Source organism: Dichomitus squalens (assembly GCF_000275845.1).
Source record: "Dichomitus squalens LYAD-421 SS1 unplaced genomic scaffold DICSQscaffold_12, whole genome shotgun sequence".
NCBI lineage: Eukaryota > Fungi > Basidiomycota > Agaricomycetes > Polyporales > Polyporaceae > Dichomitus > Dichomitus squalens.
Window position 1 is genome coordinate 95,722 of NW_006766894.1, and position 21,892 is coordinate 117,613.

The 21,892-nt window shown below is 56.3% G+C and overlaps 5 protein-coding genes across 5 annotated transcripts; 3 read left to right on the forward strand and 2 right to left on the reverse strand.

Moving 5' to 3' along the window:
- Window positions 1–3,655: 3,655 nt before the first annotated feature.
- On the forward strand, window positions 3,656–4,233 carry DICSQDRAFT_59881 (uncharacterized protein; the record flags this gene model as incomplete). Its single annotated transcript, XM_007365339.1, has 2 exons — window positions 3,656–3,889; window positions 3,949–4,233. 2 exons carry the CDS (start codon window positions 3,656–3,658, stop codon window positions 4,231–4,233), a joined length of 519 nt encoding a protein of 172 aa, XP_007365401.1.
- A 241-nt stretch (window positions 4,234–4,474) lies between these two features.
- DICSQDRAFT_59595 (uncharacterized protein) lies at window positions 4,475–7,156 on the forward strand (the record flags this gene model as incomplete). The annotated part of the gene is made up of 7 exons (XM_007365340.1): window positions 4,475–4,716; window positions 4,770–4,989; window positions 5,069–5,360; window positions 5,426–5,784; window positions 5,864–6,544; window positions 6,626–6,802; window positions 6,869–7,156. Coding segments are annotated over 7 exons (2,259 nt in total), but the record flags the coding sequence as incomplete, so codon positions are not given.
- Window positions 7,157–10,653: 3,497 nt separating this feature from the next.
- On the forward strand, window positions 10,654–11,528 carry DICSQDRAFT_59772 (acetyl-CoA synthetase-like protein; the record flags this gene model as incomplete). Its single annotated transcript, XM_007365341.1, has 4 exons — window positions 10,654–10,738; window positions 10,795–10,996; window positions 11,046–11,069; window positions 11,123–11,528. Coding segments are annotated over 4 exons (717 nt in total), but the record flags the coding sequence as incomplete, so codon positions are not given.
- Window positions 11,529–12,255: 727 nt separating this feature from the next.
- DICSQDRAFT_180443 (uncharacterized protein) lies at window positions 12,256–13,215 on the reverse strand (the record flags this gene model as incomplete). Its single annotated transcript, XM_007365342.1, has 3 exons — window positions 12,256–12,762; window positions 12,843–12,912; window positions 12,971–13,215. The coding sequence occupies 3 exons, from the start codon at window positions 13,213–13,215 to the stop codon at window positions 12,256–12,258; spliced, it is 822 nt and encodes a 273-aa protein (XP_007365404.1).
- A 1,130-nt stretch (window positions 13,216–14,345) lies between these two features.
- Window positions 14,346–16,315, reverse strand: DICSQDRAFT_85758 (uncharacterized protein). The gene is made up of 2 exons (XM_007365343.1): window positions 15,216–16,315; window positions 14,346–15,147 (listed from the first exon to the last, which is right to left on the reverse strand). Exons 1-2 carry the CDS (start codon window positions 16,225–16,227, stop codon window positions 14,912–14,914), a joined length of 1,248 nt encoding a protein of 415 aa, XP_007365405.1. The 5' UTR covers window positions 16,228–16,315; the 3' UTR covers window positions 14,346–14,911.
- Window positions 16,316–21,892: the final 5,577 nt, after the last annotated feature.

Genomic DNA, 21,892 nt, shown 5'->3' on the forward strand with positions numbered 1-21,892 from the left:
CGGTCTCAGGAGAATCCTACCCCGATGTGCAAATTTTGATAGCTTTTGGCTCGAGGGAGGCAAAACGGTATCGCGAAAGGCGCCTGTCAGAAGGAGAAGGAAGGACGAAGTTAGCCTTTCTGTCCTTCTCTAGTGGGACCACGGGGAAGCCAAAGGTACCGAAGACTCGGGGTCCATTTCGACCTCGCACCTGCTCACTGATTCTACCCGTCCTATTTAGGCAGTCATGATCTCGCACTACAGCTTCATCGCGAATATTGTACAGATAGCTCAATACCTCAGACTCAACGACACCCAAAGCTCTTCATTCATGAAAGTGTATGACGCAAATAGTGTCGTCCTTGGAAGTGAGTACCGTCCTTGAACTCGCAACCCGGATCGTCTGGTGCCTAACTGCGGCATCGCAGCGTTGCCTTTCTATCGTAAGCTTCACCTGCGCCTGGTAGTGTTAGCTATGAACTTGTCGACGATATGCAGATGCATATGGGATGCATATGGGCTTGCTTATCACATTCTTTCTTGGGGTAAGCATGCTTGCAAAAGATACATCATCGAGATGCGACGCTTAAACCGACGGGTGCACAGGCTTCCATTGTGGTATCGCCCAAATTCCAGTTCGAAAGGATGCTGCATAGCATTCAGCGGTATCACATCTCTCATTTGTAGTACGCATAGTATGTCGCCTCCTTGCGCAGTGTGGCTGATTAGGGACCGAAGTGTAGTGCCTCCTCAGGTGGTGCTCCTATGCAAGGTGAGACCCGGTCGCCACAGCTCAGACATACTTGGGCGTCAGAACTCACATCTTCTACGGCAGAGTCCTAAAGTGAAGCAGTATGACTTGAGCTCGGTGACCTACACCGCCGGGCGACCCAAGACATCGATACAAGATGAGCAGCAGATGATGTGGATTTGATATTGCGCAGTATGTGGAGATCGGATGAGCGCTGTCCCGACCCGGTGCTTGCCGTCCATACTGGCGCTGACCGTCGGCGTACCCTCGTGTCGTACCATCATCATGTCACTTCTATGTCTTAGTATGCAATCTCATATCTCTCTGATCACCGTATGGATACGATACCAGCTGGTTACTCCTAACTCATATGGAGGCACATGACTTCTCCCTGCAGGTAAGGTCTCCGGTGGTCCTCTTTTCCTTCGTGCATTATATTTTACGCCCAGGGTGCCCATACCGCGCTAGCCAGGTCCGTATCTTGTATCACACTTCTCATAGTACTCATAAAGTCGTATTGATGTCCACCAGTGAAAAATGAGCGGTTCCGATGACGAGTACGAGCCCTCGCAGATTGTCGGAGATGTTTGGGAGGAGCGGACAGCGCCGATTCTGAACAGGTCGCGTCGTTCAGAGGTCAGCAAAGGCTTGGCCGATAGGCGACATCCAGGTACGTATGGTGATCATCCACATCGTGCTCTTCTCTGTGATAGACCGGACATCCGGCCGTGCTGATGACATCGCATACAGGCTTTTCGAACCAGGAGGTGCGCTCAATTCACAGACTTCGGAGACTCAGTATTTGGAACATCTGAAAGACTACTTTCGCGGTACGTCCTTATTCTTGTTGTGATCAATTTCTTACCATGGCTGACGTATTTTTATGCAGACGCTACTACACAGGACAACGAGAAGACTTACGCCAGCATCGGCGTGCAAACCAGTGGTGTTACAGAGTCACCAGGTGAGTTCCGCATCAGTTATATTCTCATACGAGTCGCTCCGGAAAGACAATTGGTGTGGTTGAGGCTACAGTGCCCTATTAGTGCTATGACGGGCTGGAGGCCTCGTCTCGAATTGCATAGCACAAGACCCATGACAATCACCCTGCGAGGCTACTGTGTGCTGTTAGGGCTAATGGTGGACAGCGCGGGTTTGGTGCGGGGGCGGCAGCTGACACATGTACAGGTCAAACCACAGGGACGGACACAGTGGCACTTTGCCCTTGCATGGTTGCCCTCGCATCAGCCACGCACGAGCTCGAAACCGACTGCGACAGGCAGAGGCCTATGTGCTTGCCAATGCAAGCCTTTTCCTGGATCCGACCGAGGAGTCGCAGGTTCTGTTGGAGATGCCTTGGCTAAGTGTTGTGGACGATTCTAGTGCAAGGTGAGAGATTTTTTGCATTGTATACTTCTCAAAATGATTGATCTTGAGAGCGTGGCGTTGTACTTCAGGTCCCGAACCGGAGGGCTGCCTGAAGGGGGCACAGGGGTCAAGCGCCATGTCGATATGTCCGACAGTGAAGTTGGAGCGCATTGTGCGCCCAAGGAGGCACGTTTACAATAGGTGTTCGAATACTATACGATTCCGTTGTGCTTCTCTGTACCACGTGTCGTCTGTTGAATTGAGGATGTCGAGGACTTCCTATACGCCACAATACGGTTTTCTTGTGCCTGAGCTCGCAGTGCTTACCGGGCAGGGTGATACATGGCAGAAAGCTGACGTTCCCATAGTGGTTTTTCTTTGCCAGAGAAATCGAATCGACGGACATGGTGGTACAACTCACTACTATTCTGTGTGTTCTCGGTGCCTTGACGAGTTTCGGTCATAGCGAACAACTTCCTTCATGGGCGCTGGACGCGGCTACATTCCCTTGCCATTCCTCCGCATTCTCGCTCCGCATATACTTGCTTCAGATGCCCAGTTTCACACGTCCCGAAGGTGAGCACAATGTTGATAATTGGAAGTTATGTATCAGGGGTCTTATGGCGATGGATTAGACTTTGAGGTGCAGGGAGGTCTTGGCCGATGCACGGTGTGCAACCCGCCTGGACATGGGCAATGGATCAAACTGGGAAACTTACGGATTCATGAAGAACAGCGGGTCCACAAGCAGAATGTCGAGCGGAAGTTACGGAGGCAGAGGGAGGCACAGGCTACTGCACCGCGGCGGATGGTGGCTCCCCCCGTGCTCCCTACCGACGAACCCCTTGGTCCCCAGCCAGAATTTGACCTCGACTGTGAGTATTCTACACTGACGGAGCTATCTAGAGACCATATGGACGTCGCACCTTTGCAAGACTCTGAAGGGGTCAAACGGATGCAACGTATTTCTCTTGCCATGGAGAATGCTCTCGCTGGGCGAGTATTCTTCAGCGCTGGGGAGGGGCCTTTACTTGGCGGTGGGGACTCAGAGGTTACACTCGAGGAGGTACTTGCTGGTGCAGGTCTCTTGCGCGCAATCATGCATCCGGAGGAGGAACAGGAAGAGGAGGTTTGGGTGCACGACGGACATGAGGCATCGCAGGATGACCCAGGTGCGTACTTCTTGTTAGGGGTGGCCAGAGTGTATGATCCGGTGCGGCCCTGGTACAATACCTCCACGTTTCCGAAGGCCAACATTGCAAGTGTGTCTGCCGGTGCGCCTCCAGCCGTGCCTTCTGCGAAGCCTCGAACACCGCACGGTCGCTCGCCTGGCGGGCACAAGGGTTGCGCCTCTTCACCATCCTTTTTGTACTCACCGTGCATGTGGGCTCACACTCGCTCCATCAGGCATTCCTCTCAGCGCAGACAACGTTTCCAGCAATATATTTGGAGGTACTCCTATACTGGGCGAGTCTTACTTTCCGTATCCAAACAAGGCGGTATGTATCACGCGCGGCCTTGCATATTATATCGCACACCCTTACCCCACCGCTGCAGATGATGAAAACCGACATCCTATTTAGTTCGCAAGAACTGAGATTCTCTCGTGCCCAAAAACAAGCCATCCTATCGTGGGGTCGTGACCTTGGTGCCGAGAACGTCCCGTCGCTCTACAAGATCGAGAAATTCCAGGCCGACGCTTTGGAGGCTTGCGGCAATCCCTCCAAACGTATGCAAACGTCTACAGGTCAGGTCTTTTATCAAAACTCAATGCATCATCATGTCGCGCAGGTAAATTTGAATACACACCGGTCTCATCTGCTCGTAACGTTGATAGCGCATGTCTGCAGCAATACGCGCACCCGAACGTCCGGGGCTACATCAAAGCCTACCCCGTCTTTGCGGGCGGGTGTGTCTCAGAGACATATCATAGCTCTAAGTGGCTTGTAGACGCACCTGGAACGCTACTCACACCCATGGTTCGAATTGATGACCGAGACTTCTATGTTGACGAGTTGACGTACTGCAATGATGAAGAATGGTGCATTCCGGTGCGATTTTTTGAGTTTGAGGGCCAGGGAATGTGGGCGGTCTGCCAGAAAGTTGAGATGACAGAGGTGGGTGATTTAGCATAGACCTGCAGGTTTGTATCTGTAACACATGTATATGTGAACCATAGGAGGGGCTGGTGGTGCACAAAGAGCGTCGGTTCATCCCATGTGCAAGATTCCAGAAAAATTGGCCAGAGATAGAAGCAGCGAATCCAGGCCAGAATTTATTCACAGGTGGGTTGTGCTATCAACGTCATGTGTCATCGTGAATACTTACAATGACTTAATTCGATTTCCAGCGGGCTCGGTGCATTATGCTTCAAAAATGCCGAACCCTGATCGCGTCACCGCAGACGGCCTAGAATGGGAATGCCCCCCCCTCATTGTCTTTATTGACGACGTCTCTGGGAATAGCTCCAAACAATGGAATGTACACTACTCGTGCTATATGTCGAATGCCGGATTGCCTCGCGCGCAAATTGAGAAGTCCCGGAATATACAATTCATCTCGACGTCTCCGAGTGCCTCGCCGATGGAAATTATTGAGGCTGTCTGTAATGACATCCGGTACGTTATATTCATTACTGACTTGGTAAACTCATTGACCTGGGTAATTATAGACAGACTTGGGGAACCTCTCCGCTCAAAGTGTGGGACGTCCATAGACGGCGTCATATCCTTGTTCGGCTCTGGCTGCTTTTTTTGCCGGGAGACAACCCTATGCAGGCCGAACTCTGTAGCCATATTGGACTCAAAGGTAACCACTTCTGCCGTTGCTGCCATGTCGGTGGGGATCAGAAATATAAGCAGTCCAATGAAGGGTTCGCTTCGCTGCTCAAGGTTCGTGGCATCAAGTATAGTTGTGTATCGCTGCCCAGCTTTCCTCATTCCCCCCTATTTTGATTCCCCTCATACATAGCTCAGCCGAGAACGCTCTCCAGGAGAGACACGAGGGGCTATTATGGCGCAACTGATTCAGGCGACGCATGCCGCCGCGGAGAAGCCTCTCAAAGAGGCAATCACGTCAAGTGGCGCAAAAGATTCACTCGCTCTTCCCATGATCAATCGACTGATCGCGCTTGGGAAGATCCTCCGAAGGTCGACACCTGAACGCAAGGCACTGACCCCGGAAGACGTCAACCGGGAGCTTTCAGCAGAATTATTGAGACACGAAGGGGTGACACTCATGAATCCCCTACTAGACATGGAAGGTACCGTGTGCCGCGAACACAATTCCAGCAGATGACAATGTATTCTGATCTATAGTTGCTTGCAGGTGTCAATGTACATCGAGACACGCCTGTTGAACCACTGCATACTCACCTCCTCGGTGTCGTGAAGTACTTCTGGGCGCAGACAATGTGGGTGCTTGAGAAACAGGGGAAGCTCGAGGTGTTTCAGGCACGCCTCAATTCTCTGGGGAAGTCAGGGCTTAATATCCCGACTATCCAAGCTGATTACATGTGTCGCTATCGGGGCGCGCTTATAGGGAAGCACTTCAAAACCATCAGTCAGATCATGGTGTTCGCTATTTGCAACTTAGTAGATGAATCACTCCAAAACGCTTGGTTTTCTGTCGGGCGTTTGACTGTGCTTCTATGGGAGACGGAGATCATCATCATGGCGGACTATCTGGTATGATTTTCTCATCTGCACGCCACTCATGTCTGTTGAGTGTCAGGGTGGCCATGATTACTGAAAGATATACTCATAGAAGGACCTTCGTGCGGTGATCAATGACATCCTCGATCATGCAGCATCCCTGAGCCCAGGGCTTCTCACCGAGAAGAATAAACTTCACATCCTTCTCCACATTCCAGACCATATCGAGCGACACGGTCCAGCGCTTCTATTCTCCACTGAGCGTTATGAGTCGTTCAATCATATTTTCCGTCTCTCTTCTATCCATAGCAACCGGCAGGCCCCAAGTCGCGACATTGCCGCTTCGTTCGCCAACCAGGATCGATGTCGCCACATGATGACCGGCGGATACTGGCTTGACAAGACATCCGGTCGGTGGGTTTGTGCCAGTCCTGCCGTGCTCGATCATGTCCGCTCGCATTCCATCGACGCTCGACTACTCGGAGTGGCCCATGTCTCTGCCCCCATCCCTGGTAAAATGATGCTCACTCCACTGCCCTCCCGCACCACTACCACTCCTGCCATTCCAAATACCCTACAAACGCGTCCACTGACCTCTGCGCCATCATCCTCTGCCTCGCGACCTGTTCTAACCTGGATAGACACTCACTCGTCCCAACTGGTGCCAACGCTATGCCCACCTGGTTTCTCTGATGGCCACTGGCACTCCGCCGCAGATGTCCTCGCGCTGAATGGTGACCAGGCCATCATTGGTGCCGAGGTCATCGTGTCACTCCCAACTGACATTCCTACGGTATGTAGCAACTTCTCGTCCTCGGTTCTACACCAGGACAGGCCAGGATCTGGGGACGATTCTCAGTCTCAGACACCTGAGACACGAACACGGCTGGCCTTCGCCTCCATCATCGAGTTACTGAAGACCGCAGACCCCCTCCTACCGGACACGTCGCTAATCACCGTCAGGGAGTCTACGCTCCAGGAATGCCTCCATCCTACGCTACACATGCCGGTGCTCAGTCGAACAGGACAATTTCATGTTATACGCCCCCACGTAAGTCGATGATTCGAACCTGATGTTCGGCAGACTTGCTGATATGACTCATTGTGTGTACACAAGGACATCATCTGCGTCGTGAACGTGCAGCATGATTGCTCTCGCGCCAAGTGTACGGAGACTGGCAAGCAAACTGTTCGTCAAGAGCGCGAGGATACCACTCAAACTCGCGCTGTTGTTACTCATGACTGCAGCCCGCTATATGTCCTCAACACAATCGCCCTTCACAACAATCATCGCATACGCGACATGCTCCCACAACAACTCCGAACGATCCCCCCTTTCTTCACGGATCGGGATGCCCTCCATAAAAGCGCTGCCTCCTCCCTACGTGACACGAAGCTTCAGAAGAAGCTCGCCAAAGAAGCCGCCGTCCGCAAAAGTGCGGAGGATGCACTCCGAACCCTCGATGCCCTCGCGTCCGTCGATCTCATTGGGCTCGAATCCGCCTCAGCCTTGTCACCGGATCGAGCAAACGAAGCTGGCAACCTCAACACAGCAGCTACAGCAGGCGAACTTCTCCCTGCGTCTCGACACGGGGATGATCGCGATATGGTCACCACGTTGCGCATAGAACAGCTCAACGTGGTAGATCGTCCACGAGGCCCACGACAGCGAAGGACTCCGGCCTCTAGATCACCGCAGATTCAAGCTAATGCAAGCACAACATTACGGACACTCACCGGGAGCATATTCGGCGACACACAAGGACGAGGTGCAACCAGAGACGGGGCTGTCATGGCAGGGAAGGAAGCTATATCAGGACAGTCCAGTACAATGGTCGGAGGCATGACACCGCTTGTCAGACAAGCGGACCCGCGATTCCAAGCCGTGCCTGCAGTCCCAGATGAGACCGCCAGTGCCTGCACAGCTGCCGGACCCTCATTAGAACCCCCTGCCCGCAAAAAGCGACGGGTCGCCACTGCGGATCCACTTGCAGCTGCGATTAGAGAGAACAACATTCGAGCTGTATTTGATAAAACTTGATAGCATAAGTGAAATGTATTCACGCAAGCTCTTGAACCGCGAGCACATAACCTTCATGTTGATGTGTTTAGGACCAGACATGTCCGAGCATAATTTGAATTGGGTGTGTCTCTCCATGAATGAAAAGGCGATTGACTGTGGCTATCACATGCAGGTGAATCAAGGGCAGCCTGGGGCATCGAGGGCGATGGCACGTGCGCAAAAATCTCGCAAGTCAACTCCGCGTTGCTGTTGAACCGCCTTGGCGCAGCCAGTCTCTTGCGCTCACCTTCATCACCTCTCTATGCCCACGCCCCACCTGTGCAGCAACCCGTATTATAGATGGACGTCCTTTACCAGACATACGGCATCGACCCAGGAAATGCCGCTGCCTTCTCTGCATCTGTCAATCCGCTTGCCAGCGGGGCACCATCATCGCTCGATACACCCACCAGTATTGGACCACGCCCCCCTCCCGACTTTGCAGAGGAGCAAAACGGACCCATGAGGGATAGCCTGAGTCCCAGCCCGGAATGGGACGCCTCAAGAGCAACGACACCGAGCGCTGCCAATCTGTTATCAGCCAGCCTGCCTCGGGCCAAGCATGGACGTACCAACGGCGACGACGACGACGACTACCTTACTAGACCCCGCATGCCACTTGCTAGTCATATTCTACGTGCAAAGACGACCGACAAGTGTCAAGCAGCAAACCTCAGTGTTGTGCAGACTGAAGAAGCTCTCGCTTTCTGTGATGTAAGCCCCGAAATTATCAATGTCCATCCAAGCACGATACCACCCATGAGACTCACTTACCTCTGTAACTGCAGCTCCCCATTCATGAGAAGCTCATAGACATAAAGATCCACCTGCTCCAAAGCGAAAATGATCTACTGCAGCGTTACTTCAAGCAATATCACCGCCATCCAGATTACCTCGTAAAATCCCTAAATTGCAGAATCACTGAGCTCACCGCTAATTCCATCATATGACAGGCACGTTTGCGCACCTTCCTCGGTGCTGTTCTCTTTGCACACAGCACCCCAGCCTATGTCAATAACATAACAAACTCAATCGCGGCACGTCTTCCGAACCATTATAAGCGGTGGCTTACCTCGCACTAACTGATGTGTAATAATCCTGATAGGAATACCTTGAGCACCATCTGGATGTGGTCGCACTCACCTCACAATGCCGCGATGATCCCGTCGACTGGGGGTTTGTCAAGAGCTCAATTGCAAACGAAACGAGCCAGATGCGATCGGTGATGAAGGCCAAGGTGCGTGAGACACCGTGAAGCTTCGTGACGCCCAGCTAACCGAACCTTCGAACGCTCATTGTTCTCTCATGCGCCTCAAATTCTACATCTAATCTCTAACTCCTCCTCGTCAATTACTCTGCATGCAACACATCAATAGCTGGACGCTTCAATCAAGAACAAGTATGATATATACGCCCTCACAACTGACATCCTGATGTACGACATCCGCCCGAGAGAGGAGCACTGGGCTCGGTTCGCGTTTTTGGTAAGTACTCACCTGGCTGACTCTCAGACCATAATTCCTTGCGCGTCGTAGACGGTATGACGCCTCCCAAACCGAGTGCAGGCGAGGAAAACTGTTTTCAGTGCGGACACGGCGATGCGCGCGCTCCAAAGCAGCTTTTCTCGCCTGTGCTGGTGGGCCACCGAGACCGGCTCTCCACGAGGCCTCAAGATGGATTTTCGCGCGCGATGGCCTGCGCAGTCAAAAACCCTCCACATTGGCAGGACCGACACAGCCTGTCTACTTTCGCTGTCGCGCGTCGAAAGCAGGTTTTGCCGCTGCATGTGAACTTCCGCCGTTTCTCGTCGCCCTTACGAGTATCTCCTGCTGTGCGTCTCAGGCGCGTTCCAGTCGGGTTTTAGTCGTAGCGGCAGTCGCAGGATCTGCTCTATCTCGAATAAGACAGGACGACGCTGCTTGACCAGGCCTCACGGTCGCTGTCGCAGTCAGCACAATCTCCCACTCTCCTCGTTCTCAAGCAAGCTGACTGAAATCATTCACAGCGTCATTGCGTGGAGCAATATCAGGCCTCCGGAAAGAACAGCAAATTTTTCTGGCCATACGTCGACGAGCGACTTCTCGAGATCCGAACAAAGTTGAAGACCGTGGACGCTGCAGAGCGTAAGGAAGCTGAAACCAAGTATGTACCTTTCAGTGCTTGAGAACTCATGGTCGAAACTCAAGGCCGTCGCTAATCCATTCCAGGTTCTTCCTGGACATCCTGCGGGCCGACGTCAAGCGTTATCCGATACGGTCGGATGCCGTGGCCCAGCAAGTGTACACCAACGCGAAGCTCAAGCCCATCCAAGTGGCTATGGAGGCCGCAGTCAGGGGGTTTGTAGTCGACGGAGGTTCTATGGCTGGCGGGACGAACACGGAGTAGCAGTACTAATAGCTGCGAGTGGAATCGGGTCCACAACGCGCTACTATATTAGTGCCATGGGAGCGGTACGTACGGATGTGTCGCGTCGATGTTTCCTTGCACACGATGTATATATGTATGCTGTCATGCAATGTACTAGAATGTGGTCTCTCGTCTCGGGATTCATTGAAAGGGATTTGTATATATACGTATTGCTGGTAGCGAGGGCGCGATCCGAACAGATTACCAGGGCTGGGCGCTACTATGTATATGTTCGGATGGTGTTTAGATGATATCGTTTGAGTATGCTGCGAAAGATTGTTCTGATATGGCATCACTTATGTGGATACAAGAAGGTCTAATGTTATATCTGGCGGACCCTGTCCAACCATATGGTGATCATATGGCGCGCGACATGCATCCGAGCTTGATGGACCACATCTGATGGAGGCTGCGATCGCTCGGCGGTGTACCTGATATGTGGCGCCGCCCCACTTGGTGCCGAACTCATTGAGAAGCTTGCGCGCATCTTGCCGAACTCAGTCATCGGCCAGGGCTATGGTATGTGCCCTTGAGAATCGCTCGCAACAACAGCTGAATACCCATGCGCTGGCCAGGAATGACGGAGCTCGCTACGGGCGCGACATCAATTCCCCTGGACAGACGTGTTGGCGAGCCAGGCAGTGCAGGAGTCCTCCTACCTGGTATAGTCGCTCGAGTTGTTCGGCAAGATGGGACCGTCGCAGGGTTCAACGAGCTTGGAGAGCTGCATCTGAAGACACCATCAATGTCTCTTGGATATCTGAACGATCCGACTGCGTGAGCGTTGCCCATTTCCCGTCATTAAGTTAGTTGCTGATAGCACTAGCACGGCGGAAACATTCCGCGACGGGTATGTCGACATTTTTCGTCAGCTTCTTCTGCCCTTGACTGAATCCAAAACAGCTGGGTTCATACCGGAGATGAGGTCATTATCAACGAGCGAAAGGAAGTTTTCGTGGTCGATCGCATCAAGGAGCTTATCAAAGTGCGAGGCCTCCAAGTGGCCCCATCTGAGCTAGAAAGTCACCTACTCGACCATCCTGACGTCGCCGACGTTTGCGTCGTAGGCATACCGGACGACTTCAGCGGCGAACTCCCCTTCGCTTTCATAGTCCTCAACGACGGTGCCAGGGTGGATATAGAGGCGCACAAGAGGAATCCGTACGCGATCAAAGAGGCGATGATGGCAGTGCGTCTTTATGTTTTCCCTTTTCGTGTATGTGCTGAATTTGTGGTTGTAGCACGTCGCAGAGCACAAAGCGAAGTACAAGCGACTTGCCGGCGTGGAGTTTGCGGATATGATTCCTAAGAATCCAAGCGGAAAGCTGCTTCGGAGGGTTCTACGCGAGAAGGCCAAAGAGATGCTCAGCCAGGGAAAGATGAAGTTGATGCCCAAATCGAAGCTCTAGATACTTGTCTATGCACGCTATACTCGGGCAGGACGGAAACGATGGTATTGGGCGCGCGCTACGGAAGCTGCGCGGGACCACCGAGTCCGTGTCGCCACCGCTCTCTCGCGCGACCGGTGGGCCGAGCTCAAGTCAGCGGAAGGCGAATATACCTGATACATGAGACGTAGCTAAGCGAAACCAAAAATGGGGCAGCGGAAGGGCGGGTGCAAAAACGAAAGCTCGAGGAGCGCGAGCTCCCGAACTTGAAGGGCGAGGGGACGAGGATCCTGGGCTGCGAGCCCTTAACCTATATACTACTAGAGACAAAGCAGATGTAAAGCGGCGAGGGGGTGGCACGATTTACGCTGTCATAGACCCTGGACAATAATCATTGTCCAAAACATATATATGGTCGTCTACCATGAGACACGGTACCCATCACAGGCGCTTGTCTGACGTCGCTTCTACCCACCATGTTGCGATCGCGTTTGTGCGACTCCGAAGGTCGTATGCCGCAGAGCATCTCTAACTTTTGTTTTTTCTCAAAGGAAAGCTACAATGATCGATCACTGATTGAACTTGGGTGATCATGAGCAGACAGATTTACTGTTGCGTGCAGTGGCATCCCTGCATGGATTACAGCCTTTATTCTCCTCCACCTGCATCACCTCCATATCCTCCAGTATCTCCCCAAGCCCCGCCATGGTCTGCCGCATTTGCCATGACCCCTCCGTCATTTCCACCATCGCCGAGGCTGGACTCCTGTCCCGAATCCGCACCGGCACCCCCGCCTCCGTGGGCACCTGCGTCGAAAACTGCACTAGTGCCAACGTTCACGTGGGCCTCCGTTTGCTCAACCACATTCACGTCGGACAGACCAGCATTCGCGACAACCGACGCTTCGAGTCCAGTGTCTGAAGCCACGTGGCCGTTGAAACCGGTGTCCTGGACCAATGGCGGCCCAGCATCCGTCGCCTGTTGATCAATATCGCGTCGCTCGTCCTCACATATGAGAAACGCAAGAAGAACAGCGTCGAGGAACGGTACAAGCTCTGCTCCGATGTTGATACTGATGTGGGGTTTGCGCGATCGAGTACCTGCGCTTGTATAGCGTGTCTCTGCTACCGCCGCTTGCGTTGCGGCATCGAAAAGCTGTGCGTAAGACCCAACAAATCAGTGAGCTTCGTCCTTCTATGACGAATGAGGGGCTCCAAACAATGACTAACACTCACCTTGAAAGTGCCTCCACTAGCCAGTGTCCACGTGTACACTTTTTGATTAGGTGCGACGAACGTCCTCGAGCTGTGGCAAGGCGAACATGTCACATTTCTCCTCAGAATCCAGCAAATGCTTGAATAACCTTGACATTGGGCTCTCCTTCGGTAGCCATTCCGCCACCTTCCTCGTCTCACCCAAGTATGCAACTCTATTGTGGCCCCAGCTTCGCTCGTAAAGGCCGACTACCTTCTTTCGTGCCGTCCAGATGGTCGTCGTACGCTTCCGCAAGAGTTTGAAGGGCGTCTCGATGTCATACAGCAAGTTCCCCGTGGCGCTATCAATGACCTCGGTGTTGAAGGGGTCTGTGGAGACGAAGCTGATGTCCATGTGGAGTTGTGAACGGATTCAGACTTCGACAAGAGGTGTGTTTGCACTACGTGTCTGTGCGCTCGACGCGGTTGTTTTGACAATTGACAGATCATCGCCTTAGTGCGATGCACGTTGCTAGGTAGCAGCATATCATTGGTGCGTTCCAGCCAGAGTCCGAGCAGGAGGGCTGACGGCATCCTGCTGTACCATACCACTTTGGATGTACATAGCGGGCAGAAGTTCCTACGGCGAGCCGGACCTGAAGGTACGCATCAAGCGACGACACAGCTCAAAACCCATTTGAGACAATCATGATACTTCCTGTTGAAGACACTCATGACTATCCATCCTCCTGGACCTCCTCTGTAACATCGTTGAGGAGTCAGATACGTCTTGATATTTGGACTGTCGGACAAATTATCAACGCCGTACTCCTTGAGACCGTCGCTCCTCTTGAAAACCGAGCAAGGAAAGCACTACAGCAACCAGATGAGGGACCAACTCCCATTGTACGGCTATGCTCCACTTCCTCCTGGGTCCACAGCACGGTAATAAAAGGCCCTCAAAATACACCTCTACTGCCGTTTCCGGGCTTACCGCATGGACGAGCTATGCGGGAAGGAAAGTGGGAGCCTACTATGGTTAGCACGTTCAAGACTAAACGAATAGAAGATACGCGTACCTTGTACGACGGCCTCAACGCCATCCTCACCGTCCACACATATTTCTTTTGCCTTCGGAACATATGAGCGCGCAGTGAATATGCGCGTATTTTCGATGCTAGACACCAACTTCCGGGTTACGCAGTCGATGAGTCTGCTGTCCAATAGGTCTGTGTTGACAAAGTGAACTTCACGCTCATAACGGACTTGTCCTGCTCGGAGAGTCTTACGAGGCCAAGTCCGCGAACCACAGGATACTGTATGACCCCTTGGTTGGAGCGGACAACACTGTGACGGCTTCATCGCCGGCAAGCGAAGATTCATTCATAGCTCGATAATCTTCAATACGACCGCGGTACGCACCTTATATCAATACCTGGGCCCACACTTGTAGATACTCAACCTCGCTGGCTTGAGCGACTCAATACGGTGATCCGAGAACGAAACATTCACGCCAACGTGTCAACCCAAAATGAAAGCTGGAGACGAAATTTTCATCAGCAGGCAAGGATACCCGACTACATGAGTAGGCCTGCAATGACACCGTCAGACAAAGCCTGGAGCGGAACGATACAAAGAGGTATCATGGACAGCGCAGCGACAGTCAATGGTCCAGATCGGATGCAGTCAGTAAATATGCGACGTGGGCGGGCGTATACATGGGCTGGGATATGGAATATGCGTGCATGAAGGTATGATGTAGGTGTCCGGACGAAGGCAGACGAGACTATATATCGAAAATGAGCGTGGGGGATGGGGTAGTCAGATGACAAGGTCGATGCTAACCGCCACGTACTAATGGAAGGTACTGAGTGGGATACGTATGGAGCGAACGACTCAGCTTAAGATAAGAATTAAAGACGGGATCGAAAATGAATGCCGCAGCAATAAATATGCGTTAAATCATGCACGACTGTCTAGCAGTCATGTGCGACGTCAGCTCTGCATATCCAGAGCATCTAACTGGAGTGAAGGACACCAGGCGCACTTTGGCGTCGCCCACCAGCTTGAAATGTACAGTACTTAGACACTACCGAGGGGGTGCGCGGCAGCTAGATCTCTTTCGACATCATCTTGAACGACTTCTGGTGGTTCGGCGTGACAATTTCTGAATTGCGTCGTGTCGGTGCCGCGGATGCAGGACTCCGTGGTACAGGAATTGCGGACATGGACTGTCGCCGCGATGGCCCGTGGCCGACCTTGATGTCATCCATCGAGATGCCCAACATCTCGCACAACTCCTTCTGCGCCTGGATCATTGCGCGGACGTCCGACGACGGCGAATCAGCTACAGGGAAAAGAACACCTGCGTCAGCAGGGCGTCTGATGAAGACAAAACCCAGAAACTGCACATACCCATCGAACTCCGCGTAGGCAAGTCTCCAGACGGGAAGTATATGCTGCGGCGCAACGGAATAGGCGGCACAGGCGGGATGTCCTCCCCACCACCCTGGACAGACCACACACCCGGCGACGCAGCACCGCTGTACCGATGGTTGCTGCTCGTCGACGACCGTTGGCTCCGCCTGTTCATCGAGCGCAGGCCCGCCTTCGATGCGCGCTGGCTGTTCTTGCGCGCGACCATGACGCGACTCGAGCGGCGGCTGGGGGTGAGGCTCTCCTTGTCCTTGTCCTTGCCATTCGCGCCCCCGGGCGTGGGGATGGTGTCAGACATGATGCGGTCCGTGAAGTCGTCGAACTCCTGCGCGACCTCCTGCGCCTCGCGCCACGCCTCATCGCGCTCCGCCTCGAGCGTGGCGACCTGCTCGCGCAAGCGCTGCACCTCGCCGACCTGCTTCAGGAAGCTCGTGTTCAGTTTGCGGAGCGCCATCGCGAGCGCGCTCCGCTGGTGCACGTCCCGCAGGTGCTCGAGCTGGGCAAGCTGGTCGGTAACCGTGTAGAGGTCCTCCGCCGTCTGGTCCAGGCCCTCCGTCACGTCGCCCAGCTCGTCCATCGTCCTGCCCACCGCGGCAGCGGACTCCGCCGACTCCGTGCTCTCCGCGATGCGGCTCACGTTCGCGAGCAGCGTGTTCCGCTTGCGCACGCTCAGCTTGTACTTGAGCTTCAGCTCCGCCGCCAGCGCCTCCAGCCGCTCGATCTCCTCCGGCAGGCCGCGCTCGAGCGTGTCCTCGGGCAATATCCGGATCGCCGACGCGTCTGCGCTCTGCCGGATGGCCGTCGAGACGATGTGCTGCAGCTGCTGCGACGTGAGCGTCCACTGCGCGGCCTCCATCGTCAGCCCGCGGAACTGCACCCGGCTCGGCTGGAACCTGGGTGCGGCGTGCGACATCATCGATGCGATCCGGGAGTTGCTGCTGCTGCCACTGGGGCCTCCGTGGTGGAGCGATGAAACCGAGCCCGCACGCATGCGTGCCGCGGCGGCAGAAGAGGGATAGCTCGGCTTGCGCGGCCCCTGCGGGAGTGGCGGCCGCGTGCGAGTGTAGCGCTTGTTGGGGGTGACTTCGGGGGTGCCATAGGCTGATCGCGGCGTGCCGGGAGGTGGGTGAAGATCGGGCGTAGACGTACGTGCGGGAGGGGCGGGACCGATGAGGGGTGGAGGGGGGACGGGCGGCACGGGTATGGGCGGGGTCGCACCTCTGGTCTCCTCGACGTATGGAGGCGGTGGATTTTCGACGCTGATAGACGACGCATGGGCGTCGATGCGCGAGCGGCCGGGAGAGGGAGACGACGGCGCCGAGGAGTTCGGAGGGGACGGGAAGGGCGACAGGGACCGCTTCTGCGGGATCGAGCTCTGCGAAGATGATGCGGCTTGCAGGTGCCCGCTTGACTGCAAACTCGACCGGCGAGAAGGCACGGACGAGTCCGCCGTGTTCGCGCGCGAATAGAGGAGAGGAGTGGGGGGCGCAGCGTCAAACGTGGGCACGTACGACGGCGGAGGCGACGCAAGGGGCTCGTCGGGGTTTGCGACGGAGCGCATGCGCCGGTGGGAGGACGCCTCCGCCGCCTTGGCCTGCTCAGCAGCAGACGAGGTGGTGATGGTGCTCGGTGCCGTCGTCGTGGGATTCGTAGACTGCGCTTGGTTCTGTGCCTGATCCTGAGTCTGCGACACACTCCCTTTGCGCGGGCGACCAGCAGCGTTTGACCCCGACCGCGCACGCGTCTGCAGCGGAAGCGGCGGCGCCGACTGCTGCGCCTTGGCCTGCGCCTGCTGGATCGAGAACATCTCCTCGAACTGCGCCCCGCTCGTCGGCGGCTCCGGCACCGTCGAGTACGTCGACACGCTCCTCGACGCGACCTGCTCCTCGATCGCCGTCAGCCTCTTCAGCGCGGGCGACGATGGCTGTTGTTGCTGCTCCTTCTGCGACTGCGACTGCGCCGACCCCATCGGGCTGCCCGGCTGCGACGCCCCGCCGCTCTCGCCCGTAAGGGGCGGCGTCGGGGGCACGCCTCTCGACGAGCGCGCACCGCCCGGCTTCGCAAAGACGCTCCCAGACATGCGCGACGCCGGGGCCGGCCCGCGCCCCATGCGCAGGATGTCGAGCACCCCCGGGGCGCGCGACGCGCCCGTCCCGCCGCGCGCAGTCGTGCGGTCCAGCGACGCGCGCGAGCCCGCATTCGGGTTCGGGTTCGGGCTCGCCGCCACGGGGGGCGACTGGAAGCTCGCGGACCACAGCGGCGAGAACGCGTTCGGTGTCTCGGGAAACGTCTGGCGGTCCGTGAGCGCGGTCGAGAGCATCGACTCCCCGCTCGAGCTGTGCATCGGCGTCGGCGCCGCGCTCGAGCCGTTGCTCTCCTCCGACCGCCGCCCGAGCGGCAGCGGCGGCGGGGGCCCCGCCGGGCGCTGCGGTGCGATCTGGAGCGGGAAGTTGTCCAGCAGATCGGGCGAATCCACGGGTGTGTCAGAGCTCGAGTTCGCGTTGGAGACGGAGTTGGAGCTGGAGTTGTTCGGCGCGGAGCCGAACCGCGCAGACGTGGGCGTCGGGTTCGCGCCGGCGGCGGTCGCGTTCGACAGTAGGGACGGCTGCGGCGAGGCCGGGACGAGCACGGACGCGGGGCGCTCGCCGATGGGGAGGAGGACGGACGGACGGGTGGGCTGGCCTGCGCGGGAGACGCCCGTCTCGGAGACGGTGCGGGAGATCGCGAGCCGGCCGTTGTTCATCGCGTACGCGCCGGACGAGCGCATCGTCCCGGGCATCGCGCCGTTGGGCGCGAGTGCGGCGCCCTTGCTGCGCGATGCGGAGTTGCCGGTGCCTGTACGCCCCGTCGATGAGGGCTCGGTAGCGGTACGCGCGTGGCCCGCGGTCCCGTCGCCGGTGCTCAGAGAGGACGAACTGACGTTGCCGTCGAGGGAGCGCTGCGGGAGGGAGCGGTTCGACGCGTTCGAGGTGAGCTGGCCGACGATGACGGGGCTGGTCGGCAGCGATGGCGCCGACGACGCCTCCGAGATGGGTGAGATGGGCGGCATGCTCAACGTGCGCTCTCTCCGTAGCCTGCCCGTGCTCTTCGGCCGCCGCAGCTGAGGGAGCGGGTCGAACAACTCCTTGTCTCCGTTCTCAAGTATAAGGCTCACAGAATTGCGCCTGCTGTCCATGCCGGAGGGAAGGCGCGGTACGGGCGGCACGGACGACGACCGCGGTGTGCCGAGCGAGCCGCCGCTGACCCGCCGCTCGTGCAAGTACGGCGAGTCGTTGAGGGGGTGCTCGCCGCGCGGCAGGGTGGCCGAGTCCTGCTGGCCTCCGCCGGACTTGTACTTGGACGCGCGCGGCTCGCTGGAGAGGATGAAGGAGTTCACGACGAGCGCGCGGGCGAGGCTCGTCCCCGAGATCGCGGAGGACATGTCGTCGGTGATGGCAGACGGGGGCGTGTGCGGCCGGCTGGACTTGGACGGGAGCGGGGGCGGGACGTCGTCCGAGTTGATGTCGACCGCCTCCTCGGTGGAAGATCGCTGCACCCTGATCTTGGCACTGGTGAGGTTGTTGGGTATCTTGATCGGCGAAGGGGTCGGCTTCCTCGTAGAAGGCAGCGCGCTCTGAAACGGACGTCAAGCTGCAGAAGCCAGGAACGCGGCGCGTATGTGCTCACCGGTTCGTTCGTGTCCTCGGGACCCTGAGAGTAGTGCATGGAAGTGTCGACGAATAAGCGGTTCGGCTACGCACGGCGTGAGCTATAAGACAGGAGGAATGGACACGGACAGAGGAACGCACCTCACGCGGCTCGGGCTCCTCTTTGATCGCTGCCTCAGGACTGCCGCGCCCTCGCGAACTGGACGATGGCTCGGGCAGGGGTCGTACGCCGCTAGGGAGGGAGACATTGCGTCTGGGCGGTGTCCGATTCTCGGGAGGCGGCGCGATGGTAGGGGATAGCCAGTCGGTGAAGGATTCAGTGGGGTCAAATTCCAGCTGGATCTGCGGCGAGGCGAGAGAACGGTCGATGCTCGTCGAAGGCCCGCGATGTTCGGGGTACGACGCGCTAAAGGGATCCTTCTCGAGTATCTCCACGATCTCCGGCGAAACGAAGGAGGCAGGTGAGGGGGGCGACTGTGGCCTCTGTCGGATCCCACTGGCTATGGTAGAGAACTTCTTCTGTGCTTTGGCAACAGTCCCGCGCTTTGATTGGAAGACAGAGAACATGAGGGGGCAGAGGACGGGGAGGACGTGCGGGCCGGTAGGGAAATACAAGACATAAGCCGGGGGACGACGAGGAAGAAGGAAAGGCCGCCGGAGCCTGGTCGACGAGGGGAACGACGAGGAGCGAGGGGAGGAAGGGTGAGAAGCAGGAAAGGGACGGGTGGTATATTGACCGTGGCCATCAGCGACTCTGACGCCGCGCTCCAGCGACCATCATCCCCGGCGTCTGTCCCGCCTGCCCTTACGGCATCCCGTACTTCTCTCCAACCACCCTCGCACGCTGTCTTCCGCAGCGATACGGACGCCATGTACGTATCTCACCCAGATTCCACATTAACAACATCCTCTTCGTACATGTCCAGCAGCAGCAGCAGCTCTGCACCTCACTCGACCGTGCGCCGCTCGTCGCGTCTCAGCACCCCACCATCAAATTAAGCGTCCCGCGCGTGCACGGCCTGGGTGGCCACCGCCAACCGAGCTACCGTCTCCGTAGCGCGCCCCATGTGCTCCTCGCAGCCACTATTCTCTGCTCCCAGACCCTACTGTACATTCCAATAGACTAGAGACAAATTCAGTTGTCCAGTTGCCGTCTCCTCCAAGCTCATCCCGCGCCCTCACCCTACTACGTACCTCTGTGCAAACCTTGGCTGTGCTCGTCGCTCCGACACCGCTTGCGCTTGCTGTGCGGCGCGACGCTACTTCAGAGACAGTCACCTCCGGCACTCGGCTCCCTCCCAACCCCCCCGGCCGTCTCGGCGCACGTCGTCTTGCAAAGTACGTACATGGCCTCCACCCTGCCAACACACCATCATCGTCCTCTCCTCGGGACCTCAGCCTTCCATTCTCCAGCGCCGTCACCTTGATTGGTCTGTCACCGCCAGCCATGATTTTACCACGGGGATCTGCAACTGGTCCCGGCTAACGCCAATCCGGGACTCCCTCGAGTGCGAAACATCTGCGTGATGCTGGCTATCCTCTGGGCGAATCATTAGTCAGGATGTCGCAGTTGTCCGGAGCGATGAACAGTCAACCAGACGCCTCAGCGAAGCAAGACCGCCGCACGCAATGTCTTCCGTCTGCTAAGTTTACATTCGTGCTTCAGAGGGAGGCTCTCTCCCAAACTGCGCCTTTGCTCGGCCTCCGTCTGAGACCGTGCATCACCTATCTCCCCCGAAGAGCCGCCTGTTTCCCGCCTTCGTCTTTTCGACTGGGTACACCACTAGAAAACTGTCGCAGGTACAGTGTTGGTCTTCCATTGCGCCAATGTTATTTGCCATCGATGCTGTATTGCACAGCCACCCGACCCGAGGTCAGAACGTTAGCCCGTGAGTGTTTTGAGGCACACCCGACGTGCCGTACACGATAGTGGCACAAGGTGCGTGCGCAACTCGACTCGAACCGTCAAACGATTGAGACATATTATTGATGGTGCTGTACATACACGCCTTCCCGCCCAGCTTCCGACCATTGATTGCATCAATAGTATCAATATTAGTGGTGCACGCGCGCACTGGTACAGACACAGAACGCTGGGGCGGATCTGCCACTCTCGTGCGCTCACCGCATTGCTGATTCCACCGCACCTGCAACCTCATTATATCCGATGCTCGCAAGTGCTCGTCCTTTGACACTCGCAACACGCTCGAGGAGGGGATGTTAGCCAAGAGCATGCGTGCTGTTCGATCGCCGTCCATGATGCAGGATATTGTAGCCACCTCGGCACGTCCGCCACCAAATTCTACGCTCGACGTTTGATGAATCGAAGAGCCCGATCTCGACACCTCGCCGTCACTTGCCATTCCGCAGCGTCCAAAATATCGAGACTGTTGAGTCCGGCGAGTCTGCCGGAGTCTGGCGGACTCCGGGGATCACATGACGTTCTCGGGAAGCACCCTTGGCGCCCAGACACCTAGACCTCATCTCGGTAATCTATGACTACCTCATCGACTCGCCCCCGCCTATTGCCTGCCCATACGTAATATATCATATTGCATAGCGTAGAAGTCGATTCTTATGCTATCTTCGATCTACATGCATGGTTACCTGGAGGTCGCTCCCGCAAGTCTGGGGTATTGAGGTTTTCGACGCTGTTTATTCATTGACACCACCTTGCATGGGGACGGATTATAGTCGGAAGGCAATTTTTGTAGAGGCCCTCTTCGGAGAGCTAGTGCTAGCACCCATCAGAGGGAAGATCACCCGACACCCTGCCGCAAGGATTGGCTACTTCACACAACATCATGTCATTGAGCTCCACCAGTACCCTGTTGAGATCTCTGCTCTGCTCTCTCCTTCATAAAGGAGAGGAATTCGGAGTGTGCAGAGCAAGCATGTCGTGCGCACCTGGGCGTGTACAGGATCAGAGCCAATGCTCTCCAGGCCTTGCGCTCCTTAGCGGGAGCCAGATGGTTTGCGTCGTGTTCGCTTTTGGCGACATTCGGATCA